The following is a 15,701-nucleotide window of genomic DNA, read 5'->3' as shown; positions in this document are numbered from 1 at the left end:
GAACCTATATGCTACTGCAATATCCGTCGAGCTTGGTCGTGAGTAGCAGTTGCAATGCCTACTAGGCTGGTGACGACAGTGCCCGTCGAAGAGAACTCGTCTAGTTGACGCACCTAGTGAACTGCCCCGCGCTTCCTGCCTGACACCCAAGAACCCAGCCTCGAGCTCGGGAAGCGTTCTTCGACCCAAACATGATCTCTACTGCACCAATAGGAGACGAACGCAACTCAAAAGTACACTACAGCACAACTACACTAACTAAGAAGCCACGCATGCGGCAACCCCGCGCTCGCCACCACCCTTCCCTCGGACGTCAGATCCGTGGAACGTTGGGCTCCGACGCTACTGCTTCTTCGACTTTCTCTTCGCGGGCTCCGAGCCTGCAGGACCATTACTGCGATTACCGTCAGCGGCCTTGACTGAGCGCTTCTTCAGGATGCGCTGCAGCGCCCGCTTCGTCTCGCCTTCCGGGAAAGTTGACAGACCGAAGTAGTTCGGCGCGTACTCTGACAGCCTGAATCGAACAGACCACAATACGCATCCGTCAGCAATGGCATCTCGGAACACATCGCATTCGATGTACGTCCACGTCCAGGAGAGACGTGGGATGATGGCCATAGTAGATGCGAGAAGGGGAGTCAGCCATGGGACGCAGACAAATGGGCCGACGCTCTCTGGATCCTGGCTGACAAGATCGTCCGCTTCGAGGTTAAGTTTACGATATGCATCCTCGATAACCCCTTCGCCTGTCAAAAACAGCAGGATATCGCCAGGCTCTTCCGCACGGTTGATCATGAGAGCTGTGCGTATTGCGGCCTCCACGTAGTCTGATTCGGGCTCCTGGGTATAGAAGACCTCAACCGGATGCGTGCGACCAGGAACCTTCAACAATGGCGCGGGTTTGCGAGGTCAGGCAATGCTGAAGTACTTCTGGAATTTCTGCGCGTCGAGAGTGGCCGACATCGCCACAAGCGTCAAGTCTGACCGAAGTTCTGCGAGGTCTTCAGTAACCCCATGAGGATAACCGTGGCCAGTGTACGCTCGTGAGGCCTCATTGGGAATGATAGTGGAGTATCGCTTGAGGTCAGGGTCGTTCGTTGCTTCTCGGAGAAGCATACCGTCGGTCAAGTACTTCTGGAAAGGCGTTCCGGGCTCGGTCATGTTCTCGAAACGTATTGAGTTATTGACTTCCTTCCAAGAGAAACTGAGAGAAGGTGAGGTTAGTCGTGATGGGTCAGTGTACTCCGCACTCGCTCCAGAGCGTCCTCCATCACGTTCCGGGTCACTCAACGGGAGAGTTACGTAAGTCCAATCAATGGCTGTATACGAAAGAGGTAGCTGGATCCGGAGGACATGGACAGAGGGGAAATTGAGTTCGCGCGTACGCATGAGAGTGTCTGCGAGGCTACAGTGAGGTACGCCATTCGGCAAGTTACACAAAGACATCTCCGCAGGTGCAGCTCGAAGAGGACTCACCATCCATCTCGTCAGCGTTGAACACGCTTCGCAACGGACATGGCTGCGACCCGTCTGGGTTGTGTACAGGCTACCATCTGGCCCTGTGTGGGAGGTCCGGGTAGTGAAAGAGCGGGCGTGAAGTGAGAGCGTCGGGCGCGTTTGGCTCGTGAGCACAGCGGCTATATACGCAAACTTTATCAAGAGCGGGAATCACCGAGCACAATCACCGCGTTCAAGCACCTTCTGGTTCAAGCGTGTGTACGTCAGCGAGTACCAGCGAGTACCAGCTAGTCATAGGGATATTGATAGATAAAGGACTGTAACATGCGCGTTAACGCAAATATACACAAATGACTATAAACGGATGGCAACTTTACGCGTATTACATGTGGCAAGCGCGACACGTCGTCGCGCCTTCAAGAGTGTGTCAGTAGCATTACATAGTCGATAGACTAACAGCCATTCGAGCGTTGACTTTGAGGCCTAGTAGCGGCTTCTGAGTACACATGAATAGATCGATCAGTCCAATCTTTACTTGACAGTCCCCTCGCAATTTGGTCAATCAAAGGCGTCGCGAGTCCCAAACAGTTTCAAATGGGTTGATATACTCACATGTGTTTCGATCCTAACCCAGTTGATTACTCGTCCCCCTGCAAGCATTCTCAAATAGCTCAATCATTACAAGCCATAGTTAACGGTCAGCTCCCACCTTGGTATCTGGGGAGACGAGATAGTACTTAACGAAGTGAAATTTTCACGTCGCAGTACACACACTTGATCTTCCTTCTTCCCCTTGTACTAGACTAAGCGTCACAGCGCGAACACGTCCGCTCACACCTCTCCAATCACTGCTGCATCACCACAGGCAAGTGTCGCTACAACATCAACCCTTCAGCATTGTTCACTGACTGCTTCCAGCTGGGTTGCGGCCATGATCGACGAGAAGATGTTGGCCATGGACACGGAGTCAGTGGGAATGACCCTGTCAGAGCAGTGCGAGTAATGGGAACACAAGCCAAGGTGCGTCTAGAAGCTGAGGATTCATTGTGGGGCTGTTGGATACCGGGTCAGTTTGTGCAGTCTCTGATAGATGGCGATGGCATCCATCGGAGCTGCACTACAGATGAGTGTATGCCGACTGATTATATCTGAAAATTTTTGTAACACTCACAGAGACGTCTCAGCACTATTTGGGTATCGCGGCTCTCGTGCGATCCCCTCTGAGTGGTATACGGGCTGCGGACAACATGGGTAGGTGGTACTCACCTATATGCATCGCATATATTCACATTGCTCACTGCTCTCTCCCTCTTTCAGGTTCTCCTCCTTCCCTTGGCCCTTGGCCATTAACACAAGTCATAGAAAATGGCCGCCCTTGCAGAGGCGGCAGAGGCATGCCCTTCTGGATGGTGGGCGGGGTCCCATGGTGAGCGCTAGTAGCCTAGTATCTGCCCTGCTGCCCTCGCTGATACTACTCCCCCACAGTGCTTGCTGATTTGATACAGGTAAATGCTCCTGAATGTTTTGAATATCGAGGTTGCTGATATGTTTTGGGCAGACATCTATTATTGGTGACGCAGGCGGGAGCAGTGGGTGGGAGCAGTGGGCGGGCGCAGTACCAGCACGGGCGGCTAGAGCGCGCCGCGATGCCAAACTTCTTGGTTATTCTTACGAGACTAGCTTATTAGCTTTAGCTTGCATGTGTACTAGACAGGGCTACTTGATATATATCGAGCTCTTTGCATATTTGACTGGCTTGTGTGTAAGATCCTCAAACAGCGGACATATATGACCCCTTGAGTAGTCCATCTATTCGAACCTCAAACAGCCGATGTGCATCAGCCCCCAAAAAATCTATTCATTCGAACCTTGACTCGGGCACCTAATAACATCGCGATTACATGCTCTGGTCCAATGCAATATTGGGTTCGATCAACCATCTACTCACACGTATCCCAGGTTGGTACAAGTTTGAATGGCCTAATAGTTATTACTCCGACCAGACTCCGATTACACACTTATTCACAGGTACTCGCCCCTGGACCAGGAGGTCCTTAAACGCGGTGAATCGCTCACCTAAGCGCCCGAAAGCCAACGTATAGCAGACGAATTGAGGGATCCTGATCAACACACACACATGACGCACAAGGATCTGGAAGAAAGATGAACAGCAGACTATCTCAATGCGCGGTCTTTCATGAGCTGGTCCCGCCGACCATAACTATCACCTGATTGCTCGTAGACATTTGCAAGAGATCAACTGGGTTAACTTTGAGCGTACCGGAAATGAAGCAGACTCAAACCACCCGAGCATAACAAAATGCATGACATACGATCTTCAGAAACTCGTCCATCTGACTGAACACAGGAAGCTTTTTGCACCACGTCACTCTGTGTTCTGTAGTCCGTCGCCCCAAAGCCTTCGGTTTGAGCCCAATCCTCTGTCTGTGTCTGAGTCCTGAGGTGCCGCTGGGCCCTCGTCTATGTGTTGGAATTTGGAATTGGACAGTCTCTTAGGTAAATGTCCCGTTATGGATATGCTTAGTCAGCTCGTAGTATATTCGCCTGTCACACGCTGTACGCCACTTGTTCCTCACTATGCGAGTCGCCTGGTCTTCTCATCCTCCTGCTCCTTCTAGGTCTATATTCCAATGTTCGTAGTCGAAGTTGAGGAATTCGGCATGACAAGGCTCAGAAGCCGGAGGAAGTCAGGTGTGCCTAGACCAGTAACCTAAAGCAACGTCTCAACCCGTCGTCATCTAGCGTGCAGGAGAGAGCAAACGTACCGGATCCCAACCAGGAAGCGCAGGGAAGCCAGGCGTTCCGCATCCTGGGTTGTTCCCGACTACGATATCGTTGAACACCGCCGCGGTGCCCGACGCGTACAGAAGCGGGTTCAAGAACCCGAGCGGCGGCTGCCCTGCGTTGAGCAGCTGCTCGTTGACCAATGCGACGATGCTCGCGAATATCGGGGTCGATGCACTCGTCCCCAGCACCGGCTGCCCTGTACCATTAACAATGATGGCGATGTCCCTTCCTGTAGTGGACACGTCCGGGAATGCGCGGCCTGTCGTGTTGAATTTGCCCGACAGCGGATTGTCCGAGCTGATGTTGAGAGCATTGAGGTAGTTCTGGGCAGCACTGCTCTGGTAGTCTGGCACCGGGAAGATGTTCGAGAAGCCCCCCGCGGAGAATGTTCCTGCGACTTCGGGTGCGACTCCCTCCGTGCTGCCTACAGAGGTCACACTGCGACAGACGTTACGCGTTCAAGTCATAAGGCTGCAATGGGATGTCCAGACACAAGACTTACTATGGACAGGTGCTGGGGAATGTGGGCAGGAAGAGATCGTCGGGACATGTGTCCAGAGGCTCTTGACCAGCCACACCACCGTCACCTGAGGCAAAGAGAATGCTGGTCCCGCGAGTTCCCAATTGAGCGTATGCCAAACACAGATTCCTGCGACAGTGCATGAGAAGGTTGCAAGTGAGCGATACGCGACTCGGGGCAATGGAGGGCGTACTCTAAGACATCTGGACCAATACCACCCTCTGGAATGCTGAAGCTCGTCGTGAGGACGGGCGGAGGGCTGTCCTGGGCAAGTAAGAAGTTGATGATGTCCAAGAAGCCACCGACGCCATCTTGGTTGTTAGGACCGACAGAGACGAACGTTGTGGGTACATTCGTCGCTAGACCGACAGTGTATTGTATATCGAGGCTCTACAACCAGTTCATAAGCAGATACATAAGTCCCGCAGCCTTGTACGATAAGCAAATGCTCACTACGTACCGCTTCCAACGTTCCCGGGCCTTGCGTGTCCGTGACGCCTCCATCGATGCTCTCAACGCTGAATGGCTGAATAGTATTTGTGATGTCTTTCCTGGTAGCGAACAAGAACTCCTAAACATGTTCAAGCGTAAGCTACGTCTCCACGACCAATAGAACAAAGAAGAGCCGCACGTTCAAGTCTTGCTGATTGGGGATCTCGTTCAGGAATCCGCTGACGGCGATACTATTGTTCGGGTTAGTCGCCGGCGCGGTCGGCATGTTATATAGTGCCTGAACGCAGGTGGGATTGATGCCATCCACGCAGTTGGCGGGGAGCACCGCCCTCTTCGACAGCGTCCTCCTGCCCCGCTTGGGCGGAGCGACCGTCTTCACTGGCGTCTTGCGACTTCTGGGCGCCGGCACGACCCTGAGGGAATGATGTACAAGTTGGCGTTTGCTATCATTATTGCGTCCGTTGCGCAGACTTACTGGGTGGTGGGATACACGAACGCCAGATGCGGCTGCACGGCTTCTGGGATTGCGTACACGTCCGTCTTGTGGGCGGTGGCACCGGTTCCTTCCTGCACGAACGCCGAGTAGTTCGCCGATAGCAACGCATTGGCAGTCGCGATAGGAACGTGAATGCGCATGATGTCGCCCGCGGGGGAGACGACGTCCGGAGTGACGTTGTACTTCGCCAGCCAGCTCGTCACTGCTTGGACGCTCTCCGGTGCAGGCGTCATGAAAGAGGCAGCCTGTTCGCGGATCGTTAGCACACTGCGACCAGGGTCAGAAGAGTGATACGCACCTCCTCCTTCGACAAGAATTTGCGGTAGTTGGGGCTCGCAGGATCGCTGATGTCCATTAGGGTATCGACAAGCCCCGTCTTGTTGTTTGGGTTCAAAGCAATGACCATAGGCATCTGAGCGACATGGTCCAAAATATCGCCAATGAAATCCCGTGGAGAGGCAGGAGCCGGCCTGCCAAAAGAAAGCTGAAGAAGAGAAAGAACAAGCAGGCTCGCTGCAATCATCTTGGCTCAACAAGACAGAAGAAGAAGAAGAAGAAGAAATTGGAAAGAACGAAGAAGCTCTGCTCAGATAAGAGAACACGACGAGCCACCTCAGAGAGCCTTCGCTATTTGAACCATGTCAGAGTTGCGGCGCAGCGAGGCTCGGGCATGGAAGGGCAACCAATTGCTTCCGTCGTGCCAATGCAGCTGTGAAAATGGCATCAATTGTCGAACGTCCAAGGCTCACCCCCTTCGGACTAGTGGTCGTTGTTCGATGCCGTTTCCCGCCCAACCAGAGAGCAGACATTGAGTCGGCCTATTAGGTAGCGCTTCAATGCGATGCGACATGATCAAAGGATGTTCACATGAAGCTGTCAGGACCAAACTGTCAGATACAGAATCGCATGTCAGTCGCTAGGCAAATACATACCGCATTACGGAACCTGTGTTATAACTACAGCCTGCAGGCTGGTTAGCGGTCGAGCATAGCTGCTCTGTCGGTTGGCGAAGAGCCGGCGATTCGTGCACCGGGCCCTCCTGATGTACCCGAGCTACCACGGATAACGGATAACTACATCCGTGGGACGTGGGTACAACGTTGTGATCTTGAATGACAGTCGTCGGAAGTCATGCCCACCAGCTTGAAAAGATGAAATTCCTATGATGAAGCGGACTTGTGTCATTGCATCCACCGCGTCTATAGGCACCGAGCGGGGTAACCAACTCCCCCTCGTTCAGCTGGAGATGGTCAGATCAGCGACCCAACCTTCCGTGCGATACACACCCGGCCGGAAGCAGTAGAATGCATGCATGACGAGCTCATTATCCGTTACTGGCCACCGAGACAGTGGACGAGTAATAACGAATACGTGTACCGAAGCCAAACAAGTGAACGAGCGACGAACAACCACTATTTCGCGCTATACGTAAGCGAAAAAGTCTTCCAGATGCCTGAGAGCGGCGCGCAGACACGACAGACGGACAAGTACGAGGAAACACAACAAGCACAGGGAGATGATATTGTATAACGAGCGGACGCAGGTCGGTTGGGGGTATCGTACGGAACAGACGGACACAAGGCGGACAGGACGCAGCGGAGGCATTGGCAATATTTTGGCACCGAGCACCGGGTAATGGGGATGAGGGGACAGATGGCGATCGCGACCGTCACGAACGCACCGGCACCTCACCGCCTGCCGGTCCCGCGGCCGTAGCCGACCTGGAGGTTGTCGAGCTCGGCTTCGAGCGCCTTGATCGCGCCGTGCGCCATCTCGAGGTCCTTGTTGAGCCGGTCGCGCTCCGCGATGAGGTGCTGCTCCCACTGGCGGAAGCGCGCCTCCTCCGCCTTGACCTGCTCCGTGAACCGCTTCCGGAGCGCCTCCTCCTCCTCCTTGAACTTCGGGTTCTCGAACTTGCGCGGCTTCTGCTCCCCGAACTTGCGCGTCTCCATCTGCGCCTGCCGGTAGTTCTCGTAGTGCAGGTCCTCCGTCGACGAGATCAGGTCGAGCATGTACGTCCGGATCAGGAGCGAGCGCAGCTTGCGGAAGTCGCAGTGCGCCTCGTTCTCGACCTCGGCGACACCCCACAGGTACTCGCGGCCCTTGACCGTACGACCGTCAGGGGTGACAACGTCCTCAGTCGACCCGATGATGGAGAAAGGCATCGCCTCAGTGAGGACGCGAGCGTGCTCCGCGCTGACTTCGTCGTCGGCCTCGATGGGGGGCTGGTAGATCCGGATGCCCTGCGCTTGGATGACTTGCCGGATCTAGAATCGATAGCGAATTGTCAGTGAGATCGCATATTGGCGAGGTTATCATTTGCTACGGACGCGGTCCTTGAAGGTGTGCATGTCGGCGTGGGTGAGGGTGTCCGCCTTGGCAATGACGGGGATGAGGTTGACACGCGTGCCCAGACGCTTCATGATCTCAATATCCAGAGGCTTGAGGCTACACCCGACAACAAATGAGCTCAAATGCAAACGAGGACTCACACCCAATCGCACTCACGTGTGGCCCGTCGGGCGGATGAAGTACAAGCAAGCGTGTACCCTGAGGTCGATCTTCTCCTTCCGCTCCGGCTGCTGCTCCTGGCGCATGTACGCCTCGTGCTGGTCGTCGATGAAGTCGACGATGGGCGCCCACGAGTCGCGGTTGTTGACGTAGTCACCAAAGCCGGGGGTGTCGATCACGGTCAGCTTCGTCTTGAACTGCTTCTCCTCGAGCTCGGCCTTGATGATCTCGACCTCGGTCAGCTTGTCGAGCTGCTTCTGGTGACGCCTGCTGTAGTTCTTGGCGGGCGAGAGCTCGGTGGAGAAGAGCGTGTTGATCAGTGTGGTCTTGCCGAGACCAGACTCGCCTGCACGGAAGAGCAGAGAGGAAGTTAGCGGCTATTGGCTACAACGCAGGCGGCTTCACTTGGAGAAGCTAGCGGTTCCATGCAAACTGCTTGTGGAGATAAGCAGGTACGTTGGTACTCGCATGAAGGCTCGCTAACCGACGCGAGTACGAGACCGCACACCAGGTAGGGTGGGGATACCATGCCCTTCTGCGGTTTGGCGTCGACAACTGGAACGCTCACGTAGCTACGCGTTGAGTGCACACAGTCTGCAGCACGACAACAACGGATGAAGCCGGGCAGACACCAGTGACCTGCACGCGCCAAGCAATGACAGAGTTGACTGAAAGCAAGACAGCGTGGCAGAGCAACCAGCGCGTCCCCCACTCCGTGCTCCCATCTCCCGCACCCTGCGCCCCACAGTATCTCGGTCGAATCACACTGGCAAACAACACTCACCGACGACCATAATAGTGAAGTGCGCCCCGCGCTTGGCGACGATCTTGTGCCTCTACACGCCAGAAGAAACAAACGCCGTGTCTTCAGCTTCCCAAGTACGCATCCCTCGGAATGACTTGCACGTCTCACCTGGTTGGGCAAGTTGGCGATACCAATACCGTCGGAAAAGGGTGCGGCCATTGTGCAGGCTGTGGGGGGGAGAGCGAGGGACGGAGGGGGACGAGGAAGTGACCGCGAACGCGACGACGGACGGGTTCGACCAAATTCCAGTCGTGGCGACCCTTGGCGGTATTTACCTCTGTTTGCCCACGGTGGCCTCAGTGCGGGCGCTTCCATTCCATGCCTCGCACCCTTCCATGGCCATGTCCCTCCAAGTCCGCCTGTCTTGCAAGGCAGGAGTCTATGGGCTCACCGCCATCAGCCTTACATATGTGTAGCGACATGTTCACAACCACATGGAGATGACCTTCACCCACGGTAGGTAGCACAAGGTACGGCACATGCATGGCGTCGACTGTTGACCGTGCCTGGAATTGATTACACAAAGAATTTCGGACCCGGTATAGTCTTCCATGCATGTCTGTGATTCCATTCAATCTCATCCGCTTTATGTTGGTAACAATGGTTGTATTGGGTTCACGCCCAACGGTGCACTAATCGTCATCGTTCGCGACCGACATAGTTTCACTAGTCATAACATGTGTACACAGTACGGCGAAGTTGGCGGAGAAGGAAAAGCAACAAGCCCAACCTCGCTATCCAAAGAAGAATACAGCTAGCGATGTACCGATATAGCGATGTGATCAACTCCCGCGACAAACAACATCTGGATGCCAATGGTGATGAGTACGCGTTGTTATCTCTGGACACGACATTGACTTACCTCGCCAACCCCACATGCAGACGTAGCGAGCCTCCTAGAGGATCAGAGGAATAGGTGAGCAGCCCAAGCTGAGGCCACCTATGGGCGCCGCACATGACCGTCAGTATCGACGGTCGTCAACCCTGCGTTGCTGCACTCACCAAAGGTGTTTCCGTTGCAACAAACAGGCGACGCGGAGCTGTAGATCGTCCGCTCTTCAGCATCTCCTTTCATCTCACAAGTCAATCGAGCTCACCAACTGGGACCGCCGCCCACGCTACCCACAGGAATCGGGGTGCAGGACAGCCCGACATTTTGGTCCGACTGAACCGTAAGCCTCAGTGCATCGAGGATGGGCGCCAGCTTGTCCGAATTGGCCGGCTCGACAGAGTTGCAGCAGTGAAGTGCGCCGGTGGAGCACTCGGAACTGGTGGGGAGCTGAGGGGATGGAAGGGCCACGGCAGCGCCTGGGTATACGATGACCAGGGATAGAGTGAATGTGGTGATAGCGGCGAGGAGCTTCATGGTGGATACGGCGCCGGAGGGATCGCTGGACTGCAGGCGAGGGAGAGGCGGAGGGAGAGTAAGTCTTGCGGCTACGAAGGTCGGGCTCTGCTCTGGCCCCCTTTTGTAGGCTGTTGCTCAAGTTGAACATGTCGTGAAAGTGGGTGAGGGCCTTCACGATGAAGTGGTGAAGTGAGCCCGATCGGCGGTGTTCTTCACGTGTCGGACACACTGCTGGCGGGATGGTCTCCACTAGAGCCTTCACAGGGCCGTTGAATCTGGGAGTCTTCTGGAGCCGTAGCGAGGACGTACTGTCGCATGCTTGGTGTGCACAACATCTAAATCTCGCACGGAGGATGGAGTATGTATTACCGACCCGATGTGGCAGTCACTTCCATATTGGGATCTGCAGTAGCGCTGTGGCGTTCAGTACCCACGTGGCTCCCTCAGCTGTGGAACAAGGTCGGGATCGCGCCTTGACTCTGCAGCGTTTGCCATCACTTGCAATTTCCGTCTCGTTCGGCTGCAGATTACCTTCATGATCGCGGCCTCTCTCCGACACCTTACACGACACCTTCACAAGAGAGCGTGGCTGCTCTTTCTTTGTCGTCGCTCGTGGGCTGATCTCGTGCTCACACGATAATCAACTGCACTCCTAGTTGCCACCTTCACTTACTCAAATGGCGGTTTCGATTGGTCGAGCATGTTCAATTGATCTATGACCGACGACCAGACTCTTGCCGCATGTTCAAGTCAATCCAGTCCCTCCTCCTCCCAGTCTCTTCTCCCCTTGGAGCCACACAAAGACGCTAAAAAGGATCTGACCGTGTCAATTTCGAGCGGACAGACAGACCAAGCTAGTGGGCTCTCCTCTGCACCTTGAACCATCCTTGTCTAGGTACCAACAGTCCAGCCACATCACAGGCCGCATTGCGCTCCATTACGTACTTCGCTTCGCTCAGAGACGTTCTAGGTATCCTTCTTGGATCCTCATATGTTCGTCCTCAGATGGAACCTGCCTCAGTCAGTCCTACTTGTTCAACGTTTGATCTCACCAAGTCCCCTAGCCGTGGTCCCGGACGGTCTCAAACGCCCCTTTCGGCATCAACTGCAACCCAGTCACTGTCGTCGGGCTCGAGGGCGGGAGTACCTGGTGAGTCGCTGTTAGGAAGTGGCCTGGGTTCAGTTCCACATGCGTTTCACGCGGCTGGCGTCGGCTTCGCTTGTAGCTCCCAGCACCCCTTGTGCCGCGAAGACGGGGCCGACAGAGTGTTTTAACGACGAGGCGCTTATAGTTTGGCTTCGTCACGGATGGCTCGATCAACTCCAGGGTTGGATGACGTTGCAGCTCCTGGGGATAATCCCGTCCCCGCGATGCGTCGACGCTGTGGTGCCTTGACCGAGTTTGCTTGACGTCCTATGTTGTGCTACACCATGCCAATCACTACGCTCATCCCCCCGCTCCACTCATCCGTGCTCTTGTCTGGTGCATGCATTCTCTGGCGGTCCCTTCTAGTCCTGTTGTGCCTCGTCTTGCTGGCCTTGGCAAGTCTCGTCAATGTTGTGCTTCGCGTATACACGGAGTCCCACAAGCTCACACAGCATAACCCGAGAAGCTGGCGCGCGTGTAACGCGGCGTACAAGCTGAGCTTCTCCGCACGGCGCGTCGATGTGTTTGTTGGAGAGCGCGACGCCCATTGGCTAGATCGGACAGGGGGGGGCACGCTTCTCGGAGGTTGTAATCCGCTCGGGTCCTGTCTCGTCCACTCCCCGATCTTCGCGTGTCCTCCAACCTCGTTGGTCTTCCACGAATAGCCTCAACCAGAGTCTGATTCGGTAAGTCCTGCGCTACGTCGACATCCTTTCACTTTTCGTTCTTCACATTTCAGGATGAAGGTATATATATTCCGACTCGAACATCTTCACCCGTCGCCCGCCCTCTCTCGCGTCTTTACCTCGTTCCCATCCCACTCCTCCCGCTGCTCGCACTCCCCTCCGTCCCTGCGAAACCATACCCCAAACACACTCCTTTTTCAACGATGAAGCTCGCGTCCACCCTTCTCGCCTCCTTCGTCCTCTCCCTCGCTCTCTTGGTCTCAGCCAGCCCCTACTCGCGTTCTCATCCCCGACATGCTCCTTCAGCTCCATCTATCCCGTCCAAGCCTCCCCACCGTCGTGTTGTCCCGCGCCACGCCGACGACGACTGCGACCTCACGCAGACGTACACAGCAACGTACACGTCCGACTCCGCGCACACATACACGATCCTCTCCGTCTCCACGAACGCCGCGACGTACACGTCCTTGCGCACCTCCACTCGCTCCCGTCCCAGCCCCAGCCCTCGCACCGTAACGGCGACCAAGACGCGGACCGCCTTCGAAACGCAGACCATCACCGACTACGCGCCCACGGCCACCATCACCGTCACCGCATTCAGAACGCAGACAGAGACGGACGTCGGGACGCAGACTCTCGTTAGCACGTATACGAACACTGTCGCCGCGAGTGCGCCTAGCGCCGCTCCTGGCGGCGAGTGCAACACGGGCCCCATCCAGTGCTGCGACCAAGTCGCGCCCGCCAACAGCACGCAGATGAGCAGCATCATCTCGGCAATTGGCATCGGCTTGGACGTCCTGGGGGGCTTGGGCGACAGCCTCGTCGCAACCTCGTGCTCGCCGATCGACGTGCTGTCCTTGGGAGGCGGGGCCGAGTGGTACGTGGAACGCATATAATGCTATACGACTACGTTACTGACTATATGCGCTTTCTAGTAATCAAAGCCCTGTGTGCTGCAACAACAATGACTACCGTAAGTGCAAATCAGTGCGTGTAGAGAGGAGGACACTGATATCGTACTCCATCCGCATTCACAGAGGGTCTGATCAACATCGGCTGTGTTCCTATCCAACTTTGAGGGCTGAGCGTCCGCCTTCAGTTTTCTCGCATTGTCTATACCAGTCAGTTGCTTGCGCAGTAACTCTCGAACAATGTTGACATCTGACCAGCTCTAGTTGACGTTCGCACATCGCTAAGTTTTACCAAGTCACGACGAGCTCCTTATTTCACCTTGAATACGCTTTCACTTTCACTCTCGGAGCTCATGTTTTCCTCGCAGGCCTGCGGCGCTATCTGGTGAAATGCTGTCTGGAAAGTCACAGATACACGATTGAACGAAATAAAATCAGGCGGCGCACCTCCATGTAGCACGTAGGACTACACTCTATCTTTACTTGTCTTCTATAATTCGCGAATACTACTTGTAGTCTTTTTGAGACTATTACTATCGGCGACTTCTCTCGATAGGCATGTTCGTCAGATCGACAGTATGGTTCAAAGTTGTAATAGGGGACTCGATGAGGCTGTGCTCTTGACGTGATTGGTACTGATTACAGCGGATGTAAAAATCAGCGTCGCATGCCCCGCGCCGGGTGGTGTGCTCGGATCACCGGAATTCCCCGGCCGAGCCCCAACCCTACCGCACCGAGGCCATTGCCCAACTCTGTTCCACCTCTGGAAGCACTTGAATATATCGGATATCTGTGTTGGGAACATCCCAGGTAAGAGATCGAGTATTCTGTAGCTCGAAAAGCGGCATTGCTCGTCGGGGGCACGTCTCGAACAGTCACCGCGAGCGTGTCCCCGAGCTGGAAGGTGGCCGGAGAGGAGGCTGGCCGGGGTCGGCAGGTGCCTGCCGCTGATCCGAGCACACCACCCGGCGCGGGGCATGCGACGCTGATTTTTACATTCGCTGTACATACAGTCATACACCACTCCTTTTGACAGCACCACTCCTTTTGACAGCACCACTCCTTTTGACAAAGACCGATCGCTGTTCCTCCTCCGTACCCCCTTCCTTTTTATGTTCATATTCCTATTCTTATACATCGTAGTTACATATCTACAAGTTTGGGGGCTTACTTCCCCTCGCAATGTTTTCATACAGAGGAATGATCACTCGAAATTGGCCAAATATGACTCACTCGCTAGATCTTGACCGCAGTGTAGCGATCATAAAAAATCGGAGACTTACAACACTGTCACTAGGTTCTTCTCATAACTTTGAGTATATTTGTAGCCTTATCGAGGGGAATGGAGTATCATAGATGAGACTGGCAACATGGTTGCCATTGCCATCAAACAGGTTGTCACACTGCCACATTGGGATACAATTTTGGGATGACCGACGTATGACCGAGAAGGCATATGTGCGAAGCGCCCTTCCAGCGCTTCATTCGCAATCTGCTCGCTCTGCACCTCATTGGACGAGGACAGATAATCTTTCCCCTTTTGGTAAGATCTCTAGCGTGATGTGACTGTCAAAAGGACTGCATATGGCCTGATAACGAATTCCGCGACAGATTGTCTCGGATTTCCTACATATCCACTACTCTACATACTAAAACTAGCATAGAACTATTGTAATGTGGTGCCCGAATGGATCTGCGAGACTGATTGAGTATTGCTACAGTAGATCTGAAGAAATCTGAGTCACATGTTTTTTCTGTCAAAAGGAGTGGTGTATTACTGTAGGGGTGCTCAATTCTTGTTGGTCGCTCAGTTGCTGGGGCGCCTATCGGGCGCCTGCCTACCCGAATTTAAGGTCAGCTCAAGCGCCTGTAGCACAGCGAGAGACGGGCAGGCAGCGGGCGCAACACAACTGCATGATGCCCCCAAGCTGGGACTAGAGAGCGAGGCAAAACCTGACAGTTATGAAGCTAGAGAGTTCCTTGACTCAAGTCGTCCCACAAGGTTTGAGTCCAGTTGTCATAGAGCTCTGAGCGGCACCCCCAGCTGAACCCTATGTATGTTGTGCTGAATCTGGTTCCGATTTGGGCACATTGTGTACAATAAGTTTAGGTTAACGAGTTTGTAAGCTCTCCCGACGTCACTAAATGTTCACTTGCTGGACTGGTTTCCCGGGCCTAACAAATCTAGCATGGGACAATCCTGTCGATCTCTCTGCACCCGCTGCCTGCCCACCTCTGCTCGCTGTGCTGCAAACACTTGAGCTGACCTTCAATTCAGGTAGGCAGGCGCCCCGTAGGCGCACGAGGATATGCGCGAGCGACAAGAATTGAACACGCCTGCGGCCTACTATGTAATAAGATTGGCCGCCCGCACAACCTACTACATCACGTGCTCAGAACTGTCACGCTTGACCTACTTTGGCAGGGAGAAATGTTCGCAAAACTATAGGCTCAAGAGTGAGTGCCTTCCTTACATATGCGAAACCAGAGAACTGTACCTATATAGTGTCTCTAGAGTTGTCAGGTTTCCGATTTTCCGATTTGCCTTCCTGAACAAA

The 15,701-nt window shown here is 54.5% G+C and overlaps 5 protein-coding genes across 5 annotated transcripts; 1 reads left to right on the top strand and 4 right to left on the bottom strand.

Annotated features, from left to right (window-relative positions):
* Positions 1 to 342: 342 nt before the first annotated feature.
* On the bottom strand, positions 343 to 1,161 carry DICSQDRAFT_173671 (uncharacterized protein; the record flags this gene model as incomplete). Its single annotated transcript, XM_007369487.1, has 3 exons — positions 343 to 514; positions 584 to 882; positions 970 to 1,161. 3 exons carry the CDS (start codon positions 1,159 to 1,161, stop codon positions 343 to 345), a joined length of 663 nt encoding a protein of 220 aa, XP_007369549.1.
* A 2,938-nt stretch (positions 1,162 to 4,099) lies between these two features.
* DICSQDRAFT_68823 (family S53 protease-like protein) lies at positions 4,100 to 6,141 on the bottom strand (the record flags this gene model as incomplete). The annotated part of the gene is made up of 8 exons (XM_007369486.1): positions 4,100 to 4,189; positions 4,245 to 4,704; positions 4,769 to 4,915; positions 4,980 to 5,176; positions 5,247 to 5,357; positions 5,418 to 5,631; positions 5,715 to 5,980; positions 6,034 to 6,141. 8 exons carry the CDS (start codon positions 6,139 to 6,141, stop codon positions 4,100 to 4,102), a joined length of 1,593 nt encoding a protein of 530 aa, XP_007369548.1.
* Positions 6,142 to 6,717: 576 nt separating this feature from the next.
* On the bottom strand, positions 6,718 to 9,239 carry DICSQDRAFT_183019 (septin). The gene is made up of 5 exons (XM_007369485.1): positions 9,160 to 9,239; positions 9,031 to 9,082; positions 8,244 to 8,592; positions 8,066 to 8,183; positions 6,718 to 8,002 (listed from the first exon to the last, which is right to left on the bottom strand). The coding sequence occupies exons 1-5, from the start codon at positions 9,208 to 9,210 to the stop codon at positions 7,424 to 7,426; spliced, it is 1,149 nt and encodes a 382-aa protein (XP_007369547.1). The 5' UTR covers positions 9,211 to 9,239; the 3' UTR covers positions 6,718 to 7,423.
* A 708-nt stretch (positions 9,240 to 9,947) lies between these two features.
* On the bottom strand, positions 9,948 to 10,357 carry DICSQDRAFT_44082 (uncharacterized protein; the record flags this gene model as incomplete). The annotated part of the gene is made up of 3 exons (XM_007369484.2): positions 9,948 to 9,991; positions 10,054 to 10,091; positions 10,149 to 10,357. Coding segments are annotated over 3 exons (291 nt in total), but the record flags the coding sequence as incomplete, so codon positions are not given.
* Positions 10,358 to 12,900: 2,543 nt separating this feature from the next.
* On the top strand, positions 12,901 to 13,310 carry DICSQDRAFT_36493 (uncharacterized protein; the record flags this gene model as incomplete). The annotated part of the gene is made up of 3 exons (XM_007369483.2): positions 12,901 to 13,109; positions 13,168 to 13,205; positions 13,270 to 13,310. Coding segments are annotated over 3 exons (288 nt in total), but the record flags the coding sequence as incomplete, so codon positions are not given.
* Between the last annotated feature and the right edge of the window lie 2,391 nt (positions 13,311 to 15,701).

This window comes from Dichomitus squalens, assembly GCF_000275845.1.
Source record: "Dichomitus squalens LYAD-421 SS1 unplaced genomic scaffold DICSQscaffold_50, whole genome shotgun sequence".
Taxonomy (NCBI): domain Eukaryota; kingdom Fungi; phylum Basidiomycota; class Agaricomycetes; order Polyporales; family Polyporaceae; genus Dichomitus; species Dichomitus squalens.
Note: the sequence above shows the minus strand (reverse complement) of the source record. Positions and strands in the feature narration are given on the sequence as shown.